The following is a 27,284-nucleotide window of genomic DNA, read 5'->3' as shown; positions in this document are numbered from 1 at the left end:
GAATTACAGAATTCGTAAGCACTCCCCAGTCTTTCCAACCAGAAGCTAACCCCTACTACACCCCACTGGAAGCTAGGTGATGAACACACAGACATTGAACTTTATAACCCAGCCCTTGATCCAAGGGCTATAGAGCCTAAATAAATATAAAGAATAAAAACCCATTCCTGCCAGCAGTTTTGACCAACATAGTGGAAACAAGCCCTCTAGTTCTCATTAATTTTTTTTTCTTTTTCTTTATCTCTTACTTCTCTATATGCCCATTTTTACTCTTTTTTAACTCTTGAAAATTTTTCAAACATCATTTTAACATATTGTATTTTTATAAAATTTTTCCATTATGCATGAGTGTGTGTGTGTGCGTGTGTGAGTGTGAGTGAGTGTGTGTGGTTGTGTGTTCTCACTGCATAATATTCATACATTTACTTTCACATTAACAAGTTTCTTCTGCACACATTTATTATTTAACCTTGATTTGACTTAAGTGCAGTACAATTATACAAGAGTTTGAGTTGTTTCTATCTCACCTTTGCTGGTTTGTTCATACCTTGGTTATTTTCCCTCCTGTTCCTTCTTCCTCTCTTTTTAAATTATTTTCTGCTAATTTGTCATTTCTTTTTCTTTACTGCCAAAATCTGCTGTCTCCTGTCTCTCCTCTGATCGCTTTCTCTCACCTTCCTACTCTATTTTCTCTTATGTAAGAAACTGTAATCCCATTAATAATACAACCATATAATTTATGTAATTCCTGCCCCATTCATGTTGTTGTGATTATTAACACAGTGGAAAACATAGTAGACACCTGCTCTCACATGTCTGATCTTATTGTATTTTTTATTGTTGGTACTGATGTTAAATACTAACATCATCATTCCTATAGAGGATGCAATAATTGTTATAGATTCAAAGTAGACAACAGACACTTGAGACTGTACATCCATCTGTGGCATTAGTGCTAACACTGGTTCCCCACTCCAAGAGGGACTGAAAAATGATTAGTACACTTCAAAGTCACAGAATAGAGATCCTGCTGCAGAGAAATCTCACATCTCAGCCAAGCAACAGTGGCCCTCACCTCACACGTGACCTAACCCTGCTTGAGCCTTAACATTACTTTAAATCACAGAATTAGGGAGACAAAAATCTCAAAGCAACAACCAGGACTCAAGGAGGAACAACCAGAGGGGGACCTCTAGTTCCATCCCTTGACATCTACTCATATAAAACAAAAACAGAAAGAAGCTGCCCCCAAAAAATAGCTACACACAAAAGAACAAGTATATAAAATAGAAAACAGAATCTACCTCAATTGATGTGCAAGTTTAAGACCTCTGAAAACATGAGGAAACAGGCAAAAAAAAATTACCCCCAAAATTCACATTCCCCAACAAAAGGATTCTGCAGATATAGAAGTGAAAAAAATTCCAGAGAAAGATTATAAAAAACTGATTAGAAAACATTCAATGAACTAAAAGAAAATCTAAGGAATGAATTAAGAAAGAAAATACAGGAGATAAAAGACCACATCAATAAAGAAATAGAAACATTTGAAAAGAAACCAACCAGAAATCCTGGAATTGAAAGACAAATCAAATTAAAGATTTATTTGAAAGCATCACCAACAGATTAGCTTACATAGAAAACAGAACTTCAGCCCTTGAAGATGGGATACATGAACTTGAGTACACGGGATATAATAAAGGAAAAAGAAATGATATAACATGATAAGAATATACACATATACACGAACTCTGAGACAACATCAAGAGAGCAAACCTAAAAAGGAGATTTCAAGCAAAAATGAATCAGAAGCTACAAAAAAGACTGCTACATCCTGGTAAGGGGAACAATCCAACTAGAACATATAGCAATAGTAAGTATATATGCCCAAAATGTCAGTGCACCTAATTGCATTTAAAAAATTCTCCTGGGCATTATATCTCAGATAGACTCATTACAATAATTCTGGGTAATTTCAAAACACCCTTATCACCAATAAACAGGTCATCAGAATATAAAATAAATAAAATAATTTCAAACCTAAATAATACTATGAATTAAATTCATCTAATATATATTTACAGAATATTTCACCTCAAAACACCTGAATATTTTATCAAAACACCTTATTCTCAGCAGTTCATTAAACATTTTCCAAAATGTACTATATTCTAGGTCACAATTTAAGTTTCAGCAAATACAAAAAACAATTAATATAATCCTGTGCCTCCCATCAGATCATAATGACATGGAACTAGAAATCAACAATAGGAAACAACAGAAACTACACAAGCACAAGGAGATCGAATAATACTTTTTTTAAATAAATAAATCAAAGAAGAAATGAGAGAAGAAATCAAGAAATGTTTTAAATAAATGAGAACAGAAGTATAATATGAAAGCATTTCAATAAGAAAATTTATAATATTGAGTGCTTATATAAAAAAAGATAATAAATGAATTTATGTTCCAACTCAAGGCTTTAGAAAAAGAACAAACTAATTCCAAACTCAGTAAAAGGAAATAATTAAGATTTAAAGCCAAAAATAATAAAATTGAGAAGAAAAAATACACAAGATAATGTAATAAGGAGTCTTCAAAAACATAAATAACCCTAAGCCAAACTCACCAAGAGAAAGAGAAAAGACCCAAATCAACAAAATTATAAATGAAAATGCAGATATCACCACAGAAACTTCTTAGATCCAAAGAATTATTAGAAATTGCTTTGAAAATGTATACTCCAATAAACTGGAAAATCTAGAAGACACTGAAAATTTTTTTACACATAAATGACTTGCCCAAATTAAAACAAAAAATATAGAAAACCTAAACTGACAATTATCAAAGAATGAAATTGAAAAAGCAATTAAAAGCCTTCCAAGAAAGATAAGCTGAAGACCAGATGCATTTTCAGCTGAATTTTTCCAGACCTTTAAAGAAATAATACCAATCATTCTCAAATTATTCCATGAGATTGAAAGGGAGGACACACTCCCAAGTACATTCTATGAAGCCAGTATAACCCTGATACCAAAACCAAAGGCACATCAAGGAAAGAACAGTACAAATCAAAAACCTTGCTGAACACAGATGTAAAAATCCTTAATAGAATATTAGCAAACTGCATACAAAAAAACATCAAGAAGATAATACACCATGTTCAAGTGGATTTTATCTCAGAAATTCAAGGTTGGATGAAGAGACACAAATCAACAAATGTAATTCAGCACATAAATAGAACTAAGAATCAAATAGAAACTAGAATTAAATAGAAATTAAGACTTAAATAAAAACAAGAATCACATGATCATCACAATAGATGAAGAAAAGAACTCTGATAAAATCCAGCACCTACTCAGGTCAGTAATTCTGAAGAAGCTACCTATAGAAGGAAATATCCCTAGAATAGAAGGAACATTCCATTATATTAGTAATGGCACCAGCATCTTTAACAAGAAACCTAAAACTCAAGAAATAAAACCAAGAATCAATAAATGGGATGACAACCAGGGGCAGTGATGCACACCTGTAATCCCAACAGCTCAACAGGCTGATGCAAGAGGATCACAACTTCAAAGCCAGCCTCAGCAACATAGCAAGGCCCTAAAGTAACTTAGACCATGTCTCTAAATAAAATATTAAAAAGTGCTAAGGATGTGGCTCAGTGGTTAAGCACCCATCGGTTCATTCTCTGGTACAAAAAAAAATGGGATGCCATCGAATTAAAAACTTCTGCACAGCAATGAAAATGATTAAAACTGTGAGGAGAGACTGTACAGAATGGGATAAAATCTTTGCCAGTTGCTACTAGAACAAGAGATTAATATCCAGAATATATAAAGAACTCAAAAAATGTAATAAAAAGAATAATTTATTCAACAAATGGGCAACAGAACTAAACAGATATTTCTCAAAATAAAATACAGAAATGAACAAATACAAATATGAAAAATGTTCAACATCTTTAGCAGTCAAATAAATGTAAATAAAAATACACTAAGATTTCATCTTACTCCAGTCAGAATGGCAATGATCAAGAACACAACAACAATAAATGCTGGTGAAGACGTTGGGGAAATGCACACTTGTACACTGTTGGTAGGACTTCAGACTGGTACAAGTACTCTGCAAAAAGCAATGTGAAGAGTCCTCAAAAAACTAAGAATTTAACCACCATGTGACTGAGCTATCCTACTCTTTAAAATTTACCCAAATTTTAAATTTAAGAATCAAAATCAATATACTATAAAAATTCAGCTACTTTGATGTTTATAGGAGTACAATTGACAATAACTAAATTATGGAGTCAACTTAGATGACCATAATAGTTGAATAGATTATATATATATATATTTGTATATAATTTCTTATACTATATACACATAAAAAATGAAATTTTACTCAAATAAGAAGAATGAAATTATGGCATTTGCTGATAAATGGGAGGAAATGAAGAACATCATACTAAGTAAAATAAGCCAAACTCAGAAAATCAAGGGTCAAATGTTCTCTTTCTTTTATGGAAACTAGAGTAAAATAAAAAAAAAAAGAAGGAGGGGAGGATTGGATATCATAAAGATCTATGGAAAACCAATAGAGTAGGGATCAAGAGGGAGAGGGGAAGGATGGTAAATTAGAGAAAATGCAAAATTAATTTTAAAATATTGTGCTATGTGCATATATAAATTCACCAAAGGATTTTTCAACTATATGTATAAATAGAAAGAACCAAATCAAAAATAAATAGATGAGGGAACAGAAGGCCAGTAGAGTAGAAAAAGGGGTATCGGGGTGAGAGGAGAGGGAAAAAGGGGGAATATGAACACAAATCAAATTCCATGCACATATGATTGTGTCAGATTAAACCCAAATACTATGTATAATTATAATGCCTTAATTTTTAAATGTTGAGAAAATTAGCATTTAAATATAAATTAATAAATAAGTTGATATTTTATGTGTAAATATGTTCAATAGATGTAATTTCAACTTTCTATTTTTAAATCATTCTTTGGTTTTGCATGTTTTTTCATTTGGTTTAGTGGAGGGTTATTGAATATGGAAAAATTAAGACAGATTTGAAAATTTATGTTGAAAAATAACTGGGGCAATAAATTACTAAAAATTTCATGGTAAATTTTACTGCTTAAAAGTGATTTACCCGAACAAGTAATAAAATTTACTGCTTTCTGTGATTGGCACAGATTAAAACAAATAGAACAATAAAACTAAAAAAATAAAGTAGAAACATATTATACTGAAAGTGGAAATTTAATATTTTTAAAGTATGGTAACTGTTTTAGGAGAAAATGATCCCTTATCTACCTATAAAGAGGTCTCTGTGGGGTGGATCCACCACATACCCAAGAGCCACTAGTTACTAAGCTTTCCATAGATGTGAAGGGTGAAACAAAAGCTTTCGGTATGGGAATGGGGCTCTTCCATGTTACAGTTAAGAAGAGGTAACTCTTAGAACAAAGATTGTAACATAATAGACACTTAGAAAGTAAATATGAGTAACTTCAAGGAAAGCAAATGTAAGTCAAAAATCATTAAATTGTATGAATCAGCATGATCTTTCTTAGAGAGAGAGAGAGAGAGAGAGAGAGAGAGAGAGAGAGATTTCAAGGCATTCCCTATTTTAAAATACACTAGAAACATGATCTTTATTCAATGAATACTTATTAGAAAATTTGCTCTGAAAATCCCAAGAGTTCATACATATTTTATGACTTTTCAGTCATAGGTTTCTGAACTACTTTAGCCAATTCTTTGAGTTAAATTTTATATCCAAATGACAGATTGTTTATTGTACTTATTCTTCCTTTTCTATCTTCTGTAAAAATTCTGAGCCAGGTGTAGGGGCACATGCCTGTAATCCCAGCAGTTCAAGAGGCTGAGACAGGAGTATTTTGAGTTCAAAGCCAGCCTTAGCAAAGGCAAGGTATTAAGCAACACAGGGAGACCCTGTCTCTAAATAAAAACTACAAAATAGGGCTGGATGTGCTTAGTGCTCAAGTGCCCCTGAGTTCAATCCCCAGTACCAAAAAAAAAAAAAAAAAAAATCTTTATCCACATTCAATCCAAAGATTCAGGAAAACGGCTGGTTTGTTTAGTGATAATCCTGATGTGGTCTATGAACCTAGACAGGGGTTCCTCAGAGTGAGTATTTTCCCTCCAACCCCAGGCATGAGCTGACACAGCCCTGGCCACTTCCTATCTGGGGTGGCCATTCCCTGCCTTGGTCCCTACAGCAGGTGGCTGTCTCAGGCAGACCCTGGGTTTTTGTGCACCTCCCTCCAACAGTCCTCCCACTGTGCCCTCTCTCAGTGCACAGAAATACACCGCTGAGTCCCCCAGCTGTGAGGCTGAGATGACAAGCTGGATGGATTTGCTTGCCTTCTGCAAATTCACTGAGTAGCGACCTTTTGTGGCATTTTGCTGGCTGTAAGAGTTCTGAAGGATGAGGAAGTCCATCTCCCCACTGCTGGGCTGCTTGTACCAGAGGAGATCGTAACTTACAGTACTGGTGTCATAGGAGCAGAGCAGGCTCACAGCCTCCTTCTCCTGCACCCACATGGCTGGCTGGGCCTGAGTCACATTCTGGGCAAAACTGGATCCTGAAGGAAAAAAAGACAGAATCAGAAAGTTGAGAGACAAGTGGTGTGGGACAAAAAAGTGCATTTTTGCTCACTGCCAACCCTTCCTTCTAAAGTCCCTTTAAAGCTATTCTATTCCTCAGTTTCTTGGTCACAGAGGAGACCCCTTCCCACAGGGACCATCCCTACCCAGCCACACAGACACCATGACCAGCTTCAGCAGCCTGGGCAGCACCATGTTGGTGTTCTTCCTCTAGATGAAAAGGATCTGTTTACTCTTGGATTTCAGGCTCTGCACTGGGAGGGGAGCCCAACAGGGTGAGAGAGGAACCCCTGGGCTATGAGCTGCTGCTGCACCAGAGCAGGAAACAGAGGCTTCCTGGAGCAGGAGGTGGCATGTGTCATCTTAAACTTCTCTGTGGCTGGCTGATGGTCTCACCAACACAGACTTCAGATCTGGCACTAGAGTCACACTAAATCTGATTATGCCACAAACAGGACAACTGTTCTGCTCTCTACTAAATGGAACATTTTCTACCAGGAGGATGACTAATTAATTAAAGAGATACAATGAAATTCTTCTCATACTATTTAAATCTGTTATACTGTACATTCACAGAAATCTCATGATTGTATTTATGTTATTCAAAAAGTGTCCAGACTGGGCATAGTAGAACACCCCTATAATCCCAGCAGCTCTGAAGGCAGAGACAAGAGAATTGCGAGTTCAAAGCTGGCCTCAGCAATTTAGCAAGGCACTAAGCAACTCAGTGAGACCCTGTGTCTAATGAAATACAAAATATGGCTGGGGATGTGGCTCAGTGGTCAAGTGCCCCTTAGTTCAATTCTGGTAATCCTCCCCACCAAAAAAAGTGTCCATATCCAGAAAAGATATTTTTGACAGTCTCATACCAAATTAGAATTAAATTTTACTTCAATAAAGTTAATACCAGATTCCAATATATATCTAGTCATCAAATAGAAGGAAAATTAACTTAGGTTGCTAAATTTGTGGATCCCTTTGAGGAAGGTGAACACAAAAAATATATACAGTGATGTCAGCATCTTTCAATGAACTTAAAAACCTCTAGGACTTCAGAGACTATGATGTTTCTTAACCCTATTAGCCTCTTCTTAATCTGATACTTCAATTGAAAATAGACCCTAAATACTTAAAATACATGATGTCTTCATGATAATCATAGAAATTTTGTCATGAAGACAAGATTCCACACTATAAGAGTCACCACAGAAGCTGGGGAGGGGATGATGCTTGAGCAGATGATCATGCTGAATTGAACATGCCTTTCTGACTACAGTCCTTAGTAAGGATCTCTTATACAACACAGAGAAAAATTCATGGAAAAGCTCCACAATTTCATCTGAGATTCAGAAAATTAAATCCCCAAGTTTGCATAGAAACTCTACAAAAGAGGTTTCTTTGATCCATGAGGACAAGATATTACCAAAGCCAGACAGATCCCCTGGAGGAGCCAGCTGATCTCCAGTGAATGCTTAGTTCAGTCCCCAGAAACAACACATCACAGTAGGGACATGGGGCTGAAACATAAACTGAACACTGTGAAACACTATAAAAACTTGCCTAGCATAGCAGAGGATGTGACCAGTTCATGCCTTTCCTGAGATAAAAAAAAAGTCCCATAAATACTGTAAAGATCGGACATTAATAGAAATATAGTTCTGCATTAACATTTGAACATCCCCAAAACAATTTCATGAAGTTGCAATAGCTATATGAGTCATGAGTGTGTACCACTAAGTCTTCTATTTTCTCATGAGTTGAAGCAGCCTCCTATCAGAAAGCCACAGCATCTGTGATAACAAAACTCAACTTGATTTTGTGTTCCCTGCCTGTGTTCATTCAATTCATGTGAAGCACGTTTGTGGCACAGTTAGGCGAGACTTTGTCCTCACTCAGAAATTTCACTTTTTTCATCACTTCCCTATCTTCTGAAAATTTGGAACCAAATGAAATGTCCAAAATCAAATTAAGTACTGAGTCATGCTACAATACAGCTTAGTAGTAAAGTGTGTGCCTAGAATATGTAAAGCCCTGAGTTCCACCCCCAGTGGCACAAAGAAAAAACAAAAATCAGGTGAAATTAATTACTGTATCAGACATGCTTGAGCCCCCATGTCCTATGTAATGCATTGCTAACCTTAGCCCTGGTGGCCCTGCTTTTCCCCCTCACAGGAAGTCATATGTTGTCTTGCTATGCACTAGTCACCAGTAGGTACAGGTAAATCCCAAATTATACAGATTCCATGTTTCACAAACCGAACTAGATAAGGAAACTCATGAATCAGTATCCTCATCAGCATGCCAACAGGTTGCCTTTCCTGGCCTCTCATTTCATCAGCCCTTACATGGCCTAAATCTAGATGAACTGATGAAACAACCCAGGGAACGACACCTTTGAACCTTATAGAAATGACCTAAGTGGTATTTACTACCAGGTGAACAAATAAAGTACAAGGAACTCATCCTAAGTGCATTTAACAACTAGTATGACTTCACTCATCCTAAAGTGACAAGAATTAAAAAGTAACTCACATTAATAAGCTTAACTAAGATTCTTCACAGAATGTCCTTAAGTAGACAGTCCTCAGAAGATGAGTGCTGACCCAGGATCCTTGAAGCACACAAGCCCTGATACAACCTATACAGTGCCTCTGAGACTGTCAGAACAGAATTCTCTGGAATATTAGAAATATTCACTGTAATATCTCCTGTCTGTTCCTTAAGTTTTTATACTTTAAGTAGTATTTTCTCACCTGAATGGTAAAATGCAACATAATTCTAATTTATCTTATTCTGTTCTTTTACTAGTAAAATAACATGATTAGGTATAGGCTTTATTAAGGCAATGGCCACAATAATGTTTTATTTCAGCTCTACAAAGCCATTAGTAGGAAATAATACCTAAAGAATTGCTGAATATGTCATTCAATGCCACTTCTGGAAAAATCCACTCATAACTCAGCCTTAAGAAGTATAGGTTAAATGACTTTTGATCAATAAAATTACACTTAAAATGTTAGAAATGTATCTACCAATGAATAATTAAGATAGAGTTGGTGCAATTAAACTTATACAGAGACAATGACTCACCTGACAGTATGTACTGACATAACACTCCACTGAAACTCTCCTTTATCAATTGTCATTATAATGGAGTATTTTTTTTCTTTTTTGGCAAAAATAGAATTTAGATTACCATGGAAATAGAAACACTTGAAATTATGATTTTCTAAGTAAAATAACTTAAAGTTTACACATTCAGGAGTAGGAGCAACTGAAATTGGTGCAGAGATGGAGGCCTCACATGTACCCAATGGTATTTGCTTCCTCTATCTAAGATTAAGACTTCTCATAATATTTAAATTGTATTCTTCCAGTGTCTCAGGAGGCTAAGGCAGGATGATCACAAGTTCAAAGTCAGACTTAGCAATAGCGAGATCCTAATCAACCTAGCAAGACCCAGTCTCTAAATAAAATACATAAAAGAACTGGGAATATGGTTGTTGACCCTTGGTTCAATCACTAGTCTCAGAATAAATAAATGAATAGCATGTTTCTCTTCACGGTACATTCTGTAAGGTCACGTAGAAAAGAACACACTAAGGTTTGCCTGGACATAGGAAGGGGAGGGTGTGATTACAATAGGAGAGACAAGAGGTTCTGAAGTAATGACAGTACTCCATATCATGATTGTGCAGTGGTTACACAGATATATATGATGCACTGGAATTCAGTGTTCATAGATAGAATTGTACACCAAAGAGTTAATTCTTCTGTACAATAATTTTAAAAATAATATTTAAATCACCGTAATATAAAATGATTGCATATTCTATTTTTGTGAATGGACTTGCTCTAATACATAACATTACTTACTAAATTGGTGGGGGGAGCTCCAGCCATACCCACTGTGGAAGGCAAAATAGCACCATCAAAATTAATCGGACCCTGACCCCTGGATTGCCAGTTACTTTATATACAGGTGTGATTAAGTTAAGATCCTCAGATCTTAGAGAGTATACTGGATTATATGAAATTTGAAAGCAATCTTGTGTGGGCTTGCAAGAGGGACACTTGTCAATGGGAGAGAGATGCCAGGGTGACTGTGGAGGCAGAGACTGGAGGAGGTAGCCACAAGCCCAGAAATGCTTGCAGCCATCAGAGCTGGGAGGGGCCAGAAGCAGATTCTCCCTACAGCCTCTGCACAGATGCAGACCTACTAACACCTCCCTTCCAGCCCAAAGAAACTGATTCCAACTTCAGGCCTCCAGAATCATGACAGAGAAAAAACACTTCTGTTACTATAAGCCACCAAGTCTGTTACAGAAGCAAAAGGAAAACACACATCAACCATGGTGAGGGTCCAAAGCTTGAGCCTGTCTGGATCTGAGATATTGACCCTGTACACTGTGGCTGGAGGGTGTGTGTGTGTGTGTGTGTGTGTGTGTGTGTGTGTGTGTTCATTCTTTTGGATAAATTGTCACCTTAGTAAGATAGATCTTTTAGGTGAATAATAACATACCCTCTGTCTTATACTATAAAACTTAGTGATAAAATATAAGTTATGCTTCCCTCTCATCCCATGACCAGTCTTAGGGGAAGTGGACTAATAAGGAGTCTACTTCCTTCTCCAGGACAGGAGCTGGTGATAATATTGAGGGAAACAAGGACAGCCAGTTGAAGGAGGAGCCACAGCATTAGTTCCCATTCAGATGTTTTAAATCTAATTTATCTAAAGACTACAAGAACAAGCCAACTAGCTGATAACTCTAATAGCTAACATCCATAACTCAGTCAAGAGGAATCCTCCTCACCACATCAATCATGGCCTCTATTCATTCTTAGTATGAGAGCTCTTAAAATGCACCTACCTTTGACCAGAAGTTGGAGAATTAGGGATCTTATTTATACAGGTTCTTTACTTTCATTGATTCATCAGCATCTCTAGAAGATATAATTTTAAAAGAAATTTGTGATAATAATGTTTGATTCAGTCTAGACATGAGGACAGAGAGCTTTGTAGTGAGCCATCTGTGAATTTGCCATTAACCCAAATCTTTTTGTAACCCACTAGTAAGAGTTGAGTAAAGCAGTAGGAAAATATATGTAAATATTTTTTCACATACACTAAAAATAAAGGTAAAAGGTCAGTAAATTTAAATGTTGAGGAATAAATATAACTATATTTATAAAATGGAGTTTTAGCAAAAGAAGAAAGGCATAGAAAAATGTAAATAAATAGGATTTTTCAAAACAAATTTTGTTTTGTATAATTCTGGTTTACAACAGGATGTTTTAGGATGAATATAGATAGTAAGGTGATTATATAGTGAAGAATATAATATATCTATTCTCTTCTATAGTAAATTTTTGTGTTTGACAAAAACAGCTAAAATCTATTTGACAGAAATCCTTAATGCAGTATAATAAATTATATGTCTTATACTGTGTATTAGATATCTAGACTTGTTTATCCTATATGTGTACTTCTCTGTATTTTTTGAACAAATATTGGGAACAAATATTGAGTGTATAAAATTATCAATTTTATATATTTTATATCATAATTATTTTCTGTGTTTGGTGTGTAATGTTTTCTAATCCAAAAAAAAAAATAACTAATGCAATATCTAAAGAGTTGAAGGCCAGCAATAACAGGGATTATGATATTGATCACAAGGGACTATTTATATGAGAGGAGTCTAAACAGCAGGTGTCAATTCATCTTCAAAGTCTGGATTTCAAGGCAAAACAGCTCTAATTCCCTTTATGAATCTGTTAACTACAGCTGTGGGATTGCTAATCACATGGAGATACCTGGTGTTGGGGATTTTTTCCCCCATGCCTTCCCTACGCATGTCCTCATACATCTGTCCAATTTTCACTATATATATATATATAAACATCAAGCTATACACCTTAACTATACACAAAAAAGTTGGTGAAAATGTTAAGCAATATTTAGAAAAAAATTATTAAGCATCTGGGTTACAATGTACCTAAATTTCTTATTATATACTAACATGCTATTTGCCACTTGCAAACAATATGGCAAATGCTATTCTGCAAAGTCTGTGGTAAGGGAAGCATGTGGGGCTCAGCCCAGTGGCAGGTTTGAGTGCAGGCTGCAGATGTCTGAGAAGCATCGTGCATCAGCTGCACAGAAGTAGACAGCTGAGTCTACAGGTTGGGCAGCTGTGATGTTCAGGGAGAAGTGTTTGTCTTTCTTATCCAACACAGCAATGAATCTTTGGATTTGATTTATCTCCTTATTTGAACGAATGTCTATAATCATCTGGAGACCTTTTCCAGCTTCTTGCTTATACCAAAGGAAGTAGACTGAACCACTGTTTGAATAAGTACAGTTGATAACAACGCTGTCTCCCTCCTGGACACTCAGGGTAGAAGGACTCTGTTCCACCTTCTCTCCTCGGCTCACACCTGGGAAAGAAAAAGAAAAACAAGAAGTTGGGTCATTACTTTCCAGAATTTTACTTTCCTGCAGGACATTCAGGAGATTTAAATAAAACTAATCATCTCCCTGGACATTAAAAGAACATCCAGTAGTATACTCTATTATCCCCCAATCCTCAACTCACAGCTCAGCTGTAGCCACAAGAACATGAATAAAGAATAAATCACTGTCTTCATTATTCTTCCTTTAGACCACAGATATCTCTAGCCAGGAGAACTCCTTCTGTTATCAGGCTGTCACTTCTTTTCCTCTAACAATTATAGTGGCTTCTCTTATTAGCTATTCAGCCAATAAGAAAAAGGCTCTGCTTCTGCTGAATTCAGAAACTACCACAAAGAACTCACCATTTATTCTGCACCAGCTAGGGTAGACTGCCCCCTTGTGGTCACATCCTTAGTTACTGAACTCCCTAGTAAAATGGTCTTTCCTTCCCCCATGAGGAATTCAGACACACAAAAGTGGCAATAGGTCTAATAAAGTAGATATCAGATCAGAAATTAAATGCACAGTTAGTATGTAGAGATCAAGGTTGATGTTTATGCACACTACTGATTTTTTGTTAATAAATTGGAAAGAGATAGATGCTGCTGGTTGATACAACCATGGGCTGACTTGACAAGGAAGCACTCTAGTAAATGAAGGATCACTTAATACTTTCCCTTTTGGTGAAATCTTCCGCCAAAATATGTCTATGACAAATAAAAACTCTTCATCAAAGGAACTTGTAAGCCAAAGAACAGAAAGACATAAAACCACTGAATATTAGAAATGCACATCATCTCAGGCTCTACTCCTCTAAGCCTGGTCCTGTCCATAACTTATCATTCCCAAAGAAGGGGCAGTACCAAAGTCAAACTGTGGCATCTTCCCTCAGTAAAGGTACCTAGGATAAAAAATAAAGATCAAATGTTAATTGTAAAGGAACATAGGCATAAATTATTGAGTCATTAATACTCCAACTTCAAAAACAGGTGGACAGATTGGGTTGAATTGCAATGAGAAATTTGATATGCTTAAGAAACATTTTCCTATTTCTGATGGCTTCTATTCTGCAAAGTCCTAAGAGAGAGAGAAGAGATCCTCAAAAAACATCAAACTATAGATTCAAAATATATATCCACACATAAGTTTATTCTTGATGTGACTTTATCTTCTGCTATCAAAATGGATTATTGTCTATAAATGCAATAACGGTCTTATATCTTCCCTGGAATTTCCTCTTAACCTAAGAGCCAGTCCTCCTGGGATGGAGTTCTGTGACCTTGATCAATAACATGAATTACCTTCTTATACAAATCAATATCCTATACATCTGAATTTAATTTTAAAATTAAAGTTCTTTACCCAAAACTTTGATATAGTACTTCATCTCTGTACCTTTCCAGGATAATTTCCATTTGTCAAAAAAAAAAAAAAACCCAGCTCTCATCTACTTTAATTCTTTGGTGTTTCCTGAAATGTCTATAAGACAAAAATCTGATTGCCTGTGTAAGATAGGATAGTGCACTTGGAGGAAGCAAACCAGGAGCAATAGCTTCAGGCAAACCAAGATGACCTCATTTCCAGAGTCAAGGCCCCTTTCCTCTGATTTGTCTTCACTACTCCATTGCAGTCACAGAGTAAACACATTAACTCCTCAATCAGATTTCATGACCATTAAAGTTTTAAAAACACCTGTTATGACAAACTTCAACTCAAAAAATAAGGATGTGTGTGGAATGTGTGTATGTAAAATATTTCCATATATAAAATGTTTCTTCATTCTAAGTTTCTCTACTCTTGCCCATTCTGCATATAATAGAATTCTCAATCTTTGGACAAAGTTCCCTATTCTTGGATACAGATACTTCAGGTCAATGTTTGCCTTTTTGAGTTGTGGCATCGACAAAAAAAGATTTTCTTCAGCCTTTATGGACTGTTGAGAGGATAATGTTGTCCTTGGTGACTCAATTTCAATGATCATTCTTACTGATAATGTGCAAGTGATGCTGACGATGTTGGTATCCTTCCTTCCAGGGATGGCTTCCTGGGCTAATGAATATATACTGCTACTTTTAGGGAAGGCCATAGAGATGATCTGAGTCTTGAGGATGCCTGTCACTTATATCTCACTCCAACAGCAGTCAGTGAGTGGTGGACAGATTTGATAGTAGAATAACTAGAAATTTTAAAAAATATACAAGGGATCAATGAAAGAATGAGGTTGTTTCTTTAAAAAAATAAACAAGATTAATTAATCCTTAGCCAAACCAGCTTAAAGAAAGAGAAGACCAAACCAACAAAAGTGAAAATAAGACTTTCTGAGTTGAGCTTATGCAATTTATAAGATTTTCAAAATTTCTTCTCTTAGCAAATTCATTTCAAGCACTATAACTGAAAGTGATGTCAAGAACTTTTACTCAATGCAAGACTATGAACTTAATTTTTGATAATTTCTGATTGGGATAAATGATGCAACAGATACAGAAGTTCTTAAAATATGCTAGAACAACATTATTTTATAGCTTAATTCGAAATAAAACTTTTATAGGGTTAATGTTTCTAGGGAATCAATTATTGTGACATGAACTACGATCTTATACAAATCAATTTTCTGTGAGTCTAAATTTACTTTTAATTATAAATTAATACATCAAAATTTAAATGTTTGCATATATACTTTCTATAACTGGTAGGTGTCTGATAACTTGATAGAGGCTCCATGATTTGTATGTAACTCAGATTGCTTATTTGTGCATCCTAATGCTGTATTTTCAATAATGAGGAACATTAATTTTTAAATTAATGAAAAGTCTAGTTTATTCAAAACTTCATACATAAATAGCATTCTACTCCATCATGCTACTATCTTTACAATAATTCCTATATCTGATCAGGAAAATAACCCCATCCAGAATTTCCTCAAAAAATACATAGGAACAAATCTACCCAAAGGCATGAGAGAACTCTACCATAAAAATTATAGAACTCTGAAGAAAGAAATCGAACAAGACACTAGAAAATGGAAAGAACTCCCATGGTCATGGATAGGCAGAAATAATACTGTCAGAATGATGGTGCTACCAAATACAATATAGAGATGCAATGCAAACCTCATTAAATACCTAGGACATTTGTCACAAATTTAGAAAAAAAAATTGTCCTAAAATTTATATGAAAGAGTAAGAGATACACTGTAGCCAAGTGAGAAAAGAGAAAAGAAAAGAAAAAAAAATCAATGCTTGAGTCATCACAATACCTGACTTTAAATTATACTAAAGAGCTCTAGTAACAAAAACTTCATGGTACTGGCATAAAAAGGGACACATAGACCAATGGAAAAGACTAGAGGCACAGAAAAGACCTCACAGATACAGTCATTTGATACTTGACATATATACCAAAAAGATATGTTGCAGAAGAAGAAGGAGAGATATTGGAAATCTGTGGGGTTAATATAAGTTTATGAGGTAGAAACTATAATACCTCAAATGCACATTGCTAGAGAGGAAGACATATGAACAACATGAAAAATCAAGGGAAGAAAGTGCCCCAAAAAAACCAAGATGCTACAATAATAGAATCCATTGATAGCACAGCAGAAGAAATGTCAGAGTAAGAGTTCAAAATGTACATAATCAAAGTGATCTGCAAAGTAAAGAATAATACAAGAGGGCAAATACAGGCAACAAATGATCACTCCAATAAAGGGATAATGCTGGCAGCTGGATAAGAGAGAAAATATAGGTAGAAAACGAATACCTCAAGAAAGAGATAGAAATTCTAAAAAAAATAAAATAAAAATCCTTGAAATGAGGGAAGCAATAAACCAAATTAAAAATTCAATAGGAAGTATCACCAAGATACTTGATCACTTGGAAGACAGAAACTCAGGCAATGAAGACAAAATATATAAACATGAAAATTAAATTGACACACAGTGAAGATGGTAAGAAATAATGAACAGAACTTCCAAGAATTATGGAATAACTTGAAAATACCAAATTTAAGATTTATAGGGACAGAGGAAGGCACAGAGATACAGATATTTATGATTGTTCTCTTGTTGGTGTATGATTCCCTTAAGCAGTATGAAATGTCCTTATTTATCCCTTCTGACTAATTTTTGTTTGAAGTCCATTTTATCTGATATGAGGATGGAAATCACCGCTTGTTTATGCACAATCTCTTCAATGAAATAATATCAGAAAATTTTCCAAACCTAAAGAATGAATTGAAAAATCTAATATAAGAGGCTTATGGGACACAAAATGTACAAAATTACACCATATCCACACCAAGGCACATTTTAATGAAAATGTCTATCATATAGAATAAGGGTAGAATTTTAAAAGCTGCAGGAGAAAGTTTCAAATTATATATAGTGGGAAACCAATTCAGATCTAAACAGATTTCTCAACCCAGACCCTCAAAGCTAGGAGGTCCTGCAACAACATATACCTAGCTCTGGAAGAAAATAGGTGCCAACCAAGAATCCTATATCCAGCAAAATTAAGCTTCTGATTTTATGATGAAATAAAAACCTTCCATGATAAACAAAAATTAAAAGAATTTACAATGAGAAAACCTGCATTATAGAACATTCTCAGGAAAATATTCCATGAAGATGAAATAAAAATTAGCAAAGGGAGGAGCTACACTAAAGAAAAAGCCAATCAAAGGAGAAACAAAGTCAAGTTACAAACCAAAATTAAACCAAAATGACTGGGAATACAAACCATATTTCAATAATAACCCCGAATGTTAATGGCCTAAACTCATCAATTAAAAGAGATAGATTGGCAGATTAGACCCCAACAATGTGCTGCCTTCAGACTCATCTCCTAGGAAAAGACATCCACAGACTGAAGGTGAAATGATGGGAAAAAAACATATTACTCACACCAACTACATAAACAAGCAGTGATTTTCATCCTCATATAAGATAAAGTGGATTTTAAACAAAAATTAGTCAGAAGGGATAAAGAAGGACATTTCATACTGCTTAAAGGAATCATATACCAACAAGATATTACAATCATAAACATTTATGCCCCAAACAATGATGCATCAAAAACCAAGTAGACCACAACACAGTAATACTGGGTGACTTTAATAAACCTCTCCCACCACTGAATAGACCTTCCAAACAAAAACTAAACAAGAAACTATATAACTCAATAATACAATCAATAATTTAAACTTAACAGATGTATATAGTATATTCCATCCACCAATGAGTGAATACAATTTCTTCTCAGCAGCACATGGATACTTCTCCAAAATAAACCATATGTTATGCCACAAAACAAGTCTTACCAAGTACAAAAAAATAGAGATTCTACCCTGAATTCTATCAGACAATAATGGAATAAAATTAGAAATCAATGATAAAATAAAAAAATAGAGGCTACTCCAACACTTGGAGAATAAATAACACACTATTGAATGACACACGATTAGCAAAAGCCATCAGTGAGGAAATAAAAAAAAATCTTAGAAGTAAATTAGGCAGTGCTAAGAGGGAAGTTCATTGCATTGAGCTTACTCATTAAAAGAATAAAAGGTAAACAAATAAACGACCTGACTTTACATCTCAAATCCCTAGGAAAAGGATAAATCAACTCCAAAAGTAGAAGACTAAAAATAATTAAATCAGGGCTGAGATCAATGAAATTGAAACAAAATAAACAATTGAAAAAATTGACAAAATAAAAAGCTGGTTCTGTGAAAACCTAAATATAATGGATAACTCTTAGCCACAGGAATGAAAAGAAGGAAACAGAAAACTGAAATTACTAAAATTTGTGATGAAAAAGGAAATATCACAACAGACCCTATTGAAAAACAGAAGATTATTAGAAACTATTTTGAAAGTTTATACTCCAATAAAATAGAAAATCTCAAAGACATCAACAAATTTCTAAAGACATATAAACTGCCCAAATGAAATCAGAAGGATATAAACAATTTAAACAGATTAATATCAAGCAATGAAATAGAAGATGCCATCAAAATCCTACAAACCAAGAAAAGCACAGGACCCAATAAATTCTCAGCTAAAATCCACAAGACCTTCAAAGAAGAATTAATACCAATACTCCTCAAATTATTCCATGAAATAGGAAAGGAGGGAATCCTTCCAAACTTATTCTCTGAGGATTGTATCATCCTGATACTAAAACCAGACAAAGACACATCAAGGAAACAAAACTTCAGACTAATATCACTGATAAAAATAGACACAAAACTTCTCAATAAAATTCTGGCAAATCATATACAAAAACATTAAAAAGATAGCATACCATGATCAAGTGGGGTTCATCCCAAGGATACAAGGTTGGTTCAACATATGGAAATCAATAAATATAATTCATCACATTAATAGACTTAAAGATAAGAGTCATATGATTATCTCAATACATGCTGAGAAAACATTTGACAAAATATAGCTCCTCTTCATGTTAAAAGTACTAGAAAAACTAGGGAGAGTAGGGACATACCTCAACATTGTAAAAGCTATGTATGCTAAGCCCAAGGAAAACATCATTCTAAATGGAGAAAATTTAAAGCATTCCCTATAAAAACTAGAACAAGACAGGGATGCCCTCTTTCACCACTTCTATTCAACATAGTCCTTGAAACTTTAGCCAGAGCAATCAGACAGATGAAAGAAATTAAATGGATACAAATAGTTAAAGAAAAACTCAAACTATCACTATTTGCTAATGACATGATTCATTATTCAGAAGATCCAAAAAAATCCACCAGAAAACTTCTAGAAATAATAAATGAAATCAACAAAGTAGCAGGATATAAAATCAATACCCATAAATTAAATGTACTTCTATACATAATCGATGAATCCACTACAAGAGAAATTAGGAAAAAAAACACCCCGTTTATAATAGCCTCAGGAAAAAAAAATACTTGGGATTCAATCAAACAAAAGAGTTGAAAGACCTCTACAATGAAAACTACAGAATTCTAAAGAAAGAAATTGAAGAAGGACTTAGAAGATGGAAAGATCTCCCATGCTCTTGGATAGGCAGAATACATATTGTCAAAATTATCATACTACCAGAAGTGTTATACAGATTTAATGCAATTGCTATTAAAATCACAATGACATAATTTATGTAACTAGAAAAAGCAATCATGAAATTCATTTGGAAAAATAAGAGGCCCAAAATAGCCAAAGCAAGCCTTAGTAAGAAGAGTAATGCAGAAGGCATCACAATACCAGACCTTAAACTATACTACAGAGCAATAGTAACAAAACAGCATGGTATTGGCACCAAAACAGACATGTAGACTGATGCTACAAAATAGAAGACATAGACTCAAACCCACATCAATACAGTTATCTCATACTAGACAAAAACGCTAAAAACATGGAGAAAAGATAGCCTCTTCAACAAATGGTGCTGGGAAAACTGGAAATCCATATGTGGCAAAATGAAATTAAACCCCTATCTGTCATCCTACACAAAACTCAACTCAGAGTGGATCAAAGACTTAGACACTAGAACAGAGACCCTGCACCTAACAGAAGAAAAAGTAGGTCCAAATCTACATCAGCTTGGCTTAGGAACTGACTTCCTGAACAAGACTCCTAAAGCACAAGACATAAAATAAAGAATCAATAAATGGGATAGATTCAAACTAAAAAGCTTCTTCTCAGCAAATAAAACAATCAACAACATAGTGAGAGAGTCTACAGAATGGGAAAAAAAAATCTTTACCACATGCACCTCAGATAGAGCACTAATCTCTAGGATATATAAAGAACTCAAAAAGCTTAACACCAAAAAAATAAATAACCCAATCAATAAATGGGCTAAGGGACTGAACAGACACTACACAGAAGAAGAAATATGATTATCAACAAGTATATGAAAAAGTGTTGAACATCTTGAGCAATTAGAGAAATGCAAATCAAAACTAAGATTTCATCTCACTCCAGTCAGAATGGCAATTATCAAGTATACAAGCAACAATAAGTGTTTTCAAGGATGTGGAGGAAAAGGTACACTCATACATTGCTGGTGGGACTGCAAACTGGTGCAACCACTCTGGAAAGCACTATGGAGATTCCTCAGAGAACTTGGAATGGAACCACCATTTGACCCAACTATCCCACTCTTTGGTTTATACCAAAAGGACTTAAAACCAGCATACTACAGTGACACAGCTGCATCAATGTTTTTAGCCGCTCAATTCACAATAGCTAAACTACGAAACCAACATAGATGTCCTTAAACAGATGAATGAATAAAAAGAATGTGGTACATACACACAAAGAAATATTACTCAGCCTTAAATAAGAATGAAATTATGTCATTTTCAGGTAAATGGATGGAACTAGAGAAAATCTTGCTAAGTGAAAAAAACCAATCCCCAAAAAACCAAATACTGAATGTTTACTTTGATAAACAGATGCTGATTCACAGCATGGGGGGAGGGACGATAGGGAAGAATGAAGGAACTTTGTATTGTGCAGAGGGGAGTGATAGGAAGACTGGGGATATGGAGATAGGAAGGACAATAGAATGAAAAAGACATTATTACCCTATATACATGTATGATTATACTACTGGTGTGACTCAGCAACATGTACAGCCAGAGGAAAGAGAAGTTGTGCTCCATTTGTGTACAATGTTTTAAAATGCATGTTACTGTCAAGTATAACTAATGTTTTAATCTAAAGTTTTCTGCTTGAATTCAATATCTAGTAATAATATTATCCTTTCTGTTATGCAGATTTCATACTTGCTATGTTAATGACCATCTAATATTCTATCAAGTAAAAAAAACAGGCATTCCTGCTTCTTAACCTGTGCATAGTTATTCTGCTATGGCATCAATTTTCAAAGCCAGACTTTATAAACTTTTCAAAGGATTCTAATCACTCCAAAATGCTTTACTGCAATGTCCACGCATATGCATTCATTTTGTAAAAACTAACTAGCAACACTGATTGCCACCCACAGACATCAGGAATCCCTGCATGTACCTGCTCTTGGAATGGGCTAGACCAACTGCTCAGCTCATAGGCTGCCCACTGTGTCCTTCAACCACAGGTCACATGTGTCCTTTTCCTGAAGCCCCAGGTGTCTCCTCTTCTCATGCACATGCTCCATCCTCTTATCAGATTCACTTACAAAACACAAGTTCACACAAAATAATCAAAAATTTCAAAATACCAACAGCAAAATATTATGTCAATCTCCAGACCCATCCTGAGTGCCAGGCCCTGAGAACTGTATGGGTCACATTCCCAGGAAGCTGGTCCTACTCCCAGCTCCACTGGAGCTGCCCAGGTGTCTTCATCTTAATCTCATGGACCAGCTCTTTCCAAGGCAATCCCTTATGTTAGCACAAAGAGCTGCAATGCTGAGAATCAATTTACACTGCAACTAATCCACATATAGGATTAAACTTTGGGGTTTTTTGTTTGTTTGTTTGAGATAAGTCTTGATAGGTGTCTACAGAAAATAAAAGTTTCCTTGAGGGGTATGCTTGAGGATTTCTACTCCCTTTCCTAGGCCCTAAATGATGTTACGAAATCATGAGTGATAGATTCTCCAAAGTGCAAGGAATTGCACTGGATTTCCATGCAACAAAATTAAACATTAATAAACATTTCCTTAAAGGGTGCCATTGGGAAAGGATTAAATGGATATTTTCATCAGTGATGGACGAGAACATGTTGTAGAACTCTACCCATAGACATCTTTTCCATTTGGGAGTCTTCTGCCCTGGCTAGTTCACAGCACAAACTCTAATATCAGATTTCCTGGGTGGGAATCCCTGCTAAATTTCAATAGCTTATAACCAGGTGAGCTCAAGCAGGTCAATTTTGCTGTATAATCCTGACACTAAAAAACAAGTAGGAACTTTTCTTTATATTTTTCAGAGGTTACAGAAGTGAAAAAAATCTGAATACAAGCATTACATATGTACAAGATATCTAATGTCACATCACATTTTCCTTTATGTTGGAAATTGAACAATCTGCAATCAGCTGGAACACTGGAACATCTGATTTCTATTTGTTGACAATTATCTTTTTAAGCATTTTTCATCACAGTAATGTAGATGTCATTCACAAGCTCAGCCAGGGGATCTCTTTTAAGAGTATTTGGGGCCTTAGCATTCTTATCAGTTGCTCTAAAGCATCCTTATTGCAAAATGTTTTTACAAATGGCCTAAGGGAGGGAAAGGGTGCCATCCATGTGTGATGACAGTGCTGAGAAGTCTCCTGTTAGCAGAGGTGACAGTGCTATGACATGAATCAGGACACCCATAGCTGTGCAAAGGCTGCTGGGCAAGCCCTCCCTGAGGCAGAGGCTGTGCTGCAGGTGCAGCTGCAGTTTGGTGACAGGCTGCAGGTCCCCTGGGAGCACTGTGCCTCCCTGCACAGAGGTAGGTGCCTGAGTCTTCCAGCTGGGAGGTGGAGATGTGCAGGGTGCTGTAGCGCTCCTTAGCATCCACTGTTGCCTTTAATCTTCCCTCCTGCTTTGTCCCTGAAGCCAGGAAAAACAGACTGATGAGGCTGCCCCCAGGATTCTGTTGGAACCACTGCACACTGTAAATGTTGGTGGAAAAATTGCACCTCAGAGTAGAGTTGTTTCCCTCCTGGAGCCTCAGGGCTGAAGGACTCTGCTCCACCTGCTGCCCTCTCACCCCTGCTTGGAAAGAGAAAAGCAAACTCAGCTGGTGTCACTGGGGAATCCATGACCAGTTCACAAACCTGTAGAATATCCCAGGAAACACCCTGAGGATGGAGGACAGGGAGGGGGCTTGGTGCCAGCTCTCCCTGCCCTCCCTCACACTGTCAGCCCTGGGACACTGCCAGCCCCATCTGGGAGGAACCTGACTCACAGCAAAGCTGCACCCACAGAAGCCCCAGCAGAGCCCCCAGTCCCCTCTGCATGGCTGCTGGCCTGGCTGCTGGGGCTTCTCCCCGCTCTGCATGTGTCAGGTCTTGGGCCAGACAAGCTTGTTCTTCCAGGCAACAGGTTCCACCTGACTCCCTGAGCACCAGTCACAGCTGAGCTCTGTCCTGCCCCTAACAGGGAGCTCCACCCCCAGTGGCCCAGGGAGACAGTAGTGGTGGCTCCAGAATTGTGTGAGGACAGTGTAGGGGAAGAGGCCATGTTTCAGGTGAATGAAGATAAAAGGGGTATATTCTTCTTACAACAGTTTATTTCAAAGACGTTTTTGTGAGGAAGGAGGTTGGTGCTTTAGACAGGACCAGTGTTTCAACTGGAACCCTGAAGCATCACAAAAACATTAAGCCCATTTCCCAAGTTACATAGATTGACAGAGATTTTTGAAAAATCAATTCTATTAAAATTTTTATAAAGGAAAACTGTTTGATAGTAAGCAATGAGTATTAAGAAGTAAAACAATTTCTTAAAGTCAGTAGATCACCATCTGCATTGGAAATGTTTCCAACAGGGGCTGGGGATGTGGCTCAAGCGGTAGCGCGCTCGCCTGGTATGCATGCGGCCCGGGTTTGATCCCCAGCACCACATACAAAGATGTTGTGTCCGCCAAAAACTAAAAAATAAATATTAAAAATTCTCTCTCTCTCTCTCTCTCTCTCTCTGTCTCTCTCCTCTCTCTTTAAAAAACTAAAAAAAAGAAAATGTTTCCAACAACAGTTCAGTCAATTAAAAGAAAAAGAGGATATGCAAATGATGAATTTATAAGCATATGGGCTCCTATGAATAAGGCCTATAGCTTTCTGATGATTTACATAGAATGGCAGAACTGAAGACCTGAGATGAACTTACACAAACAGGGTGCCCTTTGCTGTCTGTGATCTGACTGACTCACATTCTCTGGTCTCCTCCCTTTAACTATGAACCCTCTGGGATTCTCAGAAGTCATTCTTCTTGTAGCCTGGAGTACCCCCTGGTGGACAAAACCATCAACATATATCACTGAAGACCAAGCAAGTCCTCAGCAGTCACTCAACCCAGCCCCACTCACTGCATGTTCCTGATGTAGAAAATGCAGATGGTCAGAAAACAAAAACAACCTTCTAGTTTCAATGAGGGTTAAAAAAAATGAACCACTTCCAGGACTTAGGGTGTAGCTCAGTGGTAGAGCACATGGTTCAAGGCTCTAACTTCAATCTCCTGCACCACAAAGACCAGGGCCACTTTTAAATGTTATGTATGGATGTTTTATTTTAAAATAAGTGGGCAGTTATTAACCTATGCTGTTGATTAGATCTTCTCTAATTTAATTCAAAAGAAATTGATAAACATTTATTCAAATTTTATTGGAAGTGAAAAAGAGGGGAGGAGACACTAGTTTGTAGTGTACTGGAAAAGACAGACATACACACTGCTCTAATGAAATCAAATAATTGGACCCTGAGAGGAGCATGAGGTGAAGGTGCATGACCCCAGAGGCAGGAAGGTGCATGACCCCAAAGGGAGGGGAGCACTTACATATGCAGTGATCAGACAAAGCCTTCTGGAGAAGTTGAACATTTTCTTCTCCCTCTCCTGCCTTGTTATGAGAAGGATGGACAAGAATATGGATAGCTCTTTATTGTGGCTTTGATGGCTTTTTATTAGTTTCAAATAATCACCACTCATCATCCCAACTTTTCCTTCAATCTTTCAATTTGCAGACAAATTTCTCAGGTGTTTTGCTATGAATTTATAAGCATATTCACATTTGTGAAACAGCAGTCAATATATAATATTTCATTCATAGTTTCTTACTTGATACAAAATTATGCCTTGTGCATAGCTTTCTGTAATTTGCTTTATAAACTTGATGATAAATTCTGTAGGTTGTATTAGCACAGATAAGTTCTGCTTCTGCCTTACCACATCATGGCATGTTTAGCTTATACACCCTTCCTCTGTTGATGAACACTGAATGTGTACTTGGTTATTCACCATGAAATACAACATGGCAGTAAACTGGGTAATTTATTCACATGTGCCATGTTTCCCTAGGAGCAGACAAGAGCAAATGACTGCCATCCACATTACCAGCAGGGAGAAGCATTCCAAGGAAGTGGGAAGACCTGAGACAAAGGCTCTATGGAAGAAGGAGGTGAATTCATTCTTTGATTATTATGTGTGGTTTTCATTTTCATTGCTTTTCCTGTCTGTGCATTAGAGCTGTAGCTTTTCAGGTAACTTGATAAACTCTGAAATAACTGTCCTACATTAACTGATGTGTAGTTTCCTCCAACCAGCCACTGAGGTCACTCTAAAGATAATAAATTGGCTAGAGGAAGAAGTGGGATATACAAGGAGAAATGAAGTAGAATAACACTGTGGAAAACAAAAAATAACATGGAGCATTGGGAAAAACTGAGTCAGGTACTGTGATAGTAGGAGCAAATGTGACTCCATTTTGTTTTATAATCATCCTGTAAAACAACCATGCCAAGTAGAAGATTCATGACTGGGGCAAGATGTTCTTTTCCTTTTGCTATAGAAATCTTTAAAAACACAAAGCTACCTAATGGGGTATTGTTTCTGTAACTAGGGTAACGGGGCTCTGTTTCTGTAACTGGGGTGACTGGGCTAACTGTGATTGGTTAGGCTTCCCTCTGCTTGACTGCAATGTCCTGATTCTGTAACCTGGCTTGCTTGCATTGGCTAGACACCCCCCAACCAAACATCCCTTTTGCAGTTTTCAGGCTTATAAGGAGTGCCCTTGCAATTGTTCGGGGCTGATCAGAGGAACAGCTTTATTTTCTGGTCAGCCACCACCAGTGTGCTTCAATAAAGGCTTGATTCGATTATACGTGAGTGGTCTGGAAGTCAGTTTATGAAACCCTGGGATGAAGATTTAACTATAACAGTACATTGGAAACCCTGTATTCCCAGCTACTCTGAAGCCTGAGTCAGGAAGATCACAAGTTCAAGTCCACCCTAGTCAAATTAGCAAAACCCTGTCTTAAAGCAAGATGTTTAAAAGGACTGAGACTATAGCTCAGTGGCAGAGTACTTCCCTAGAATGTTCCAGGCCCTGAGTCCAATCCCTGGTGCTGAGAGAGAAGGAAGGAAGAAGAGAAAGAAGATATATATATATATATATATATATATATATATATATATAGAGAGAGAGAGAGAGAGAGAGAGAGAGAAAGAGAGAGAGAGAGAGAGATAGATAGATATAGATATAGATATATAGAGAT

General features: G+C 36.3%; 1 long non-coding RNA gene and 2 gene segments (V, D, J or C); all 3 read right to left on the bottom strand.

The window, feature by feature from the left end:
- Positions 1–6,219: 6,219 nt before the first annotated feature.
- On the bottom strand, positions 6,220–6,925 carry LOC124106597 (T cell receptor alpha variable 14/delta variable 4-like). The segment is given in 2 exon segments: positions 6,220–6,623; positions 6,792–6,925. Coding segments are annotated over 2 exon segments (453 nt in total).
- Positions 6,926–12,742: 5,817 nt separating this feature from the next.
- LOC124106596 (T cell receptor alpha variable 13-1-like) lies at positions 12,743–13,352 on the bottom strand. The segment is given in 2 exon segments: positions 12,743–13,086; positions 13,245–13,352. Coding segments are annotated over 2 exon segments (396 nt in total).
- A 10,168-nt stretch (positions 13,353–23,520) lies between these two features.
- Positions 23,521–24,014, bottom strand: LOC124106611 (uncharacterized). Its single transcript, XR_006856100.2, has 3 exons — positions 23,987–24,014; positions 23,718–23,790; positions 23,521–23,628 (listed from the first exon to the last, which is right to left on the bottom strand). It is a non-coding gene; the product is annotated as an uncharacterized LOC124106611 (long non-coding RNA).
- Between the last annotated feature and the right edge of the window lie 3,270 nt (positions 24,015–27,284).

The sequence above is a fragment of the Marmota monax genome, unplaced genomic scaffold, assembly GCF_021218885.2.
Source record: "Marmota monax isolate L192 unplaced genomic scaffold, Marmota_monax_Labrador192_F-V1.1 WCK01_AAM20220418_F8-fsc00482, whole genome shotgun sequence".
In the NCBI taxonomy this organism is placed as follows: domain Eukaryota; kingdom Metazoa; phylum Chordata; class Mammalia; order Rodentia; family Sciuridae; genus Marmota; species Marmota monax.
The sequence above is the reverse complement of the archived record's forward strand: the minus strand, read 5'-3'. Positions and strand labels throughout refer to the sequence as shown.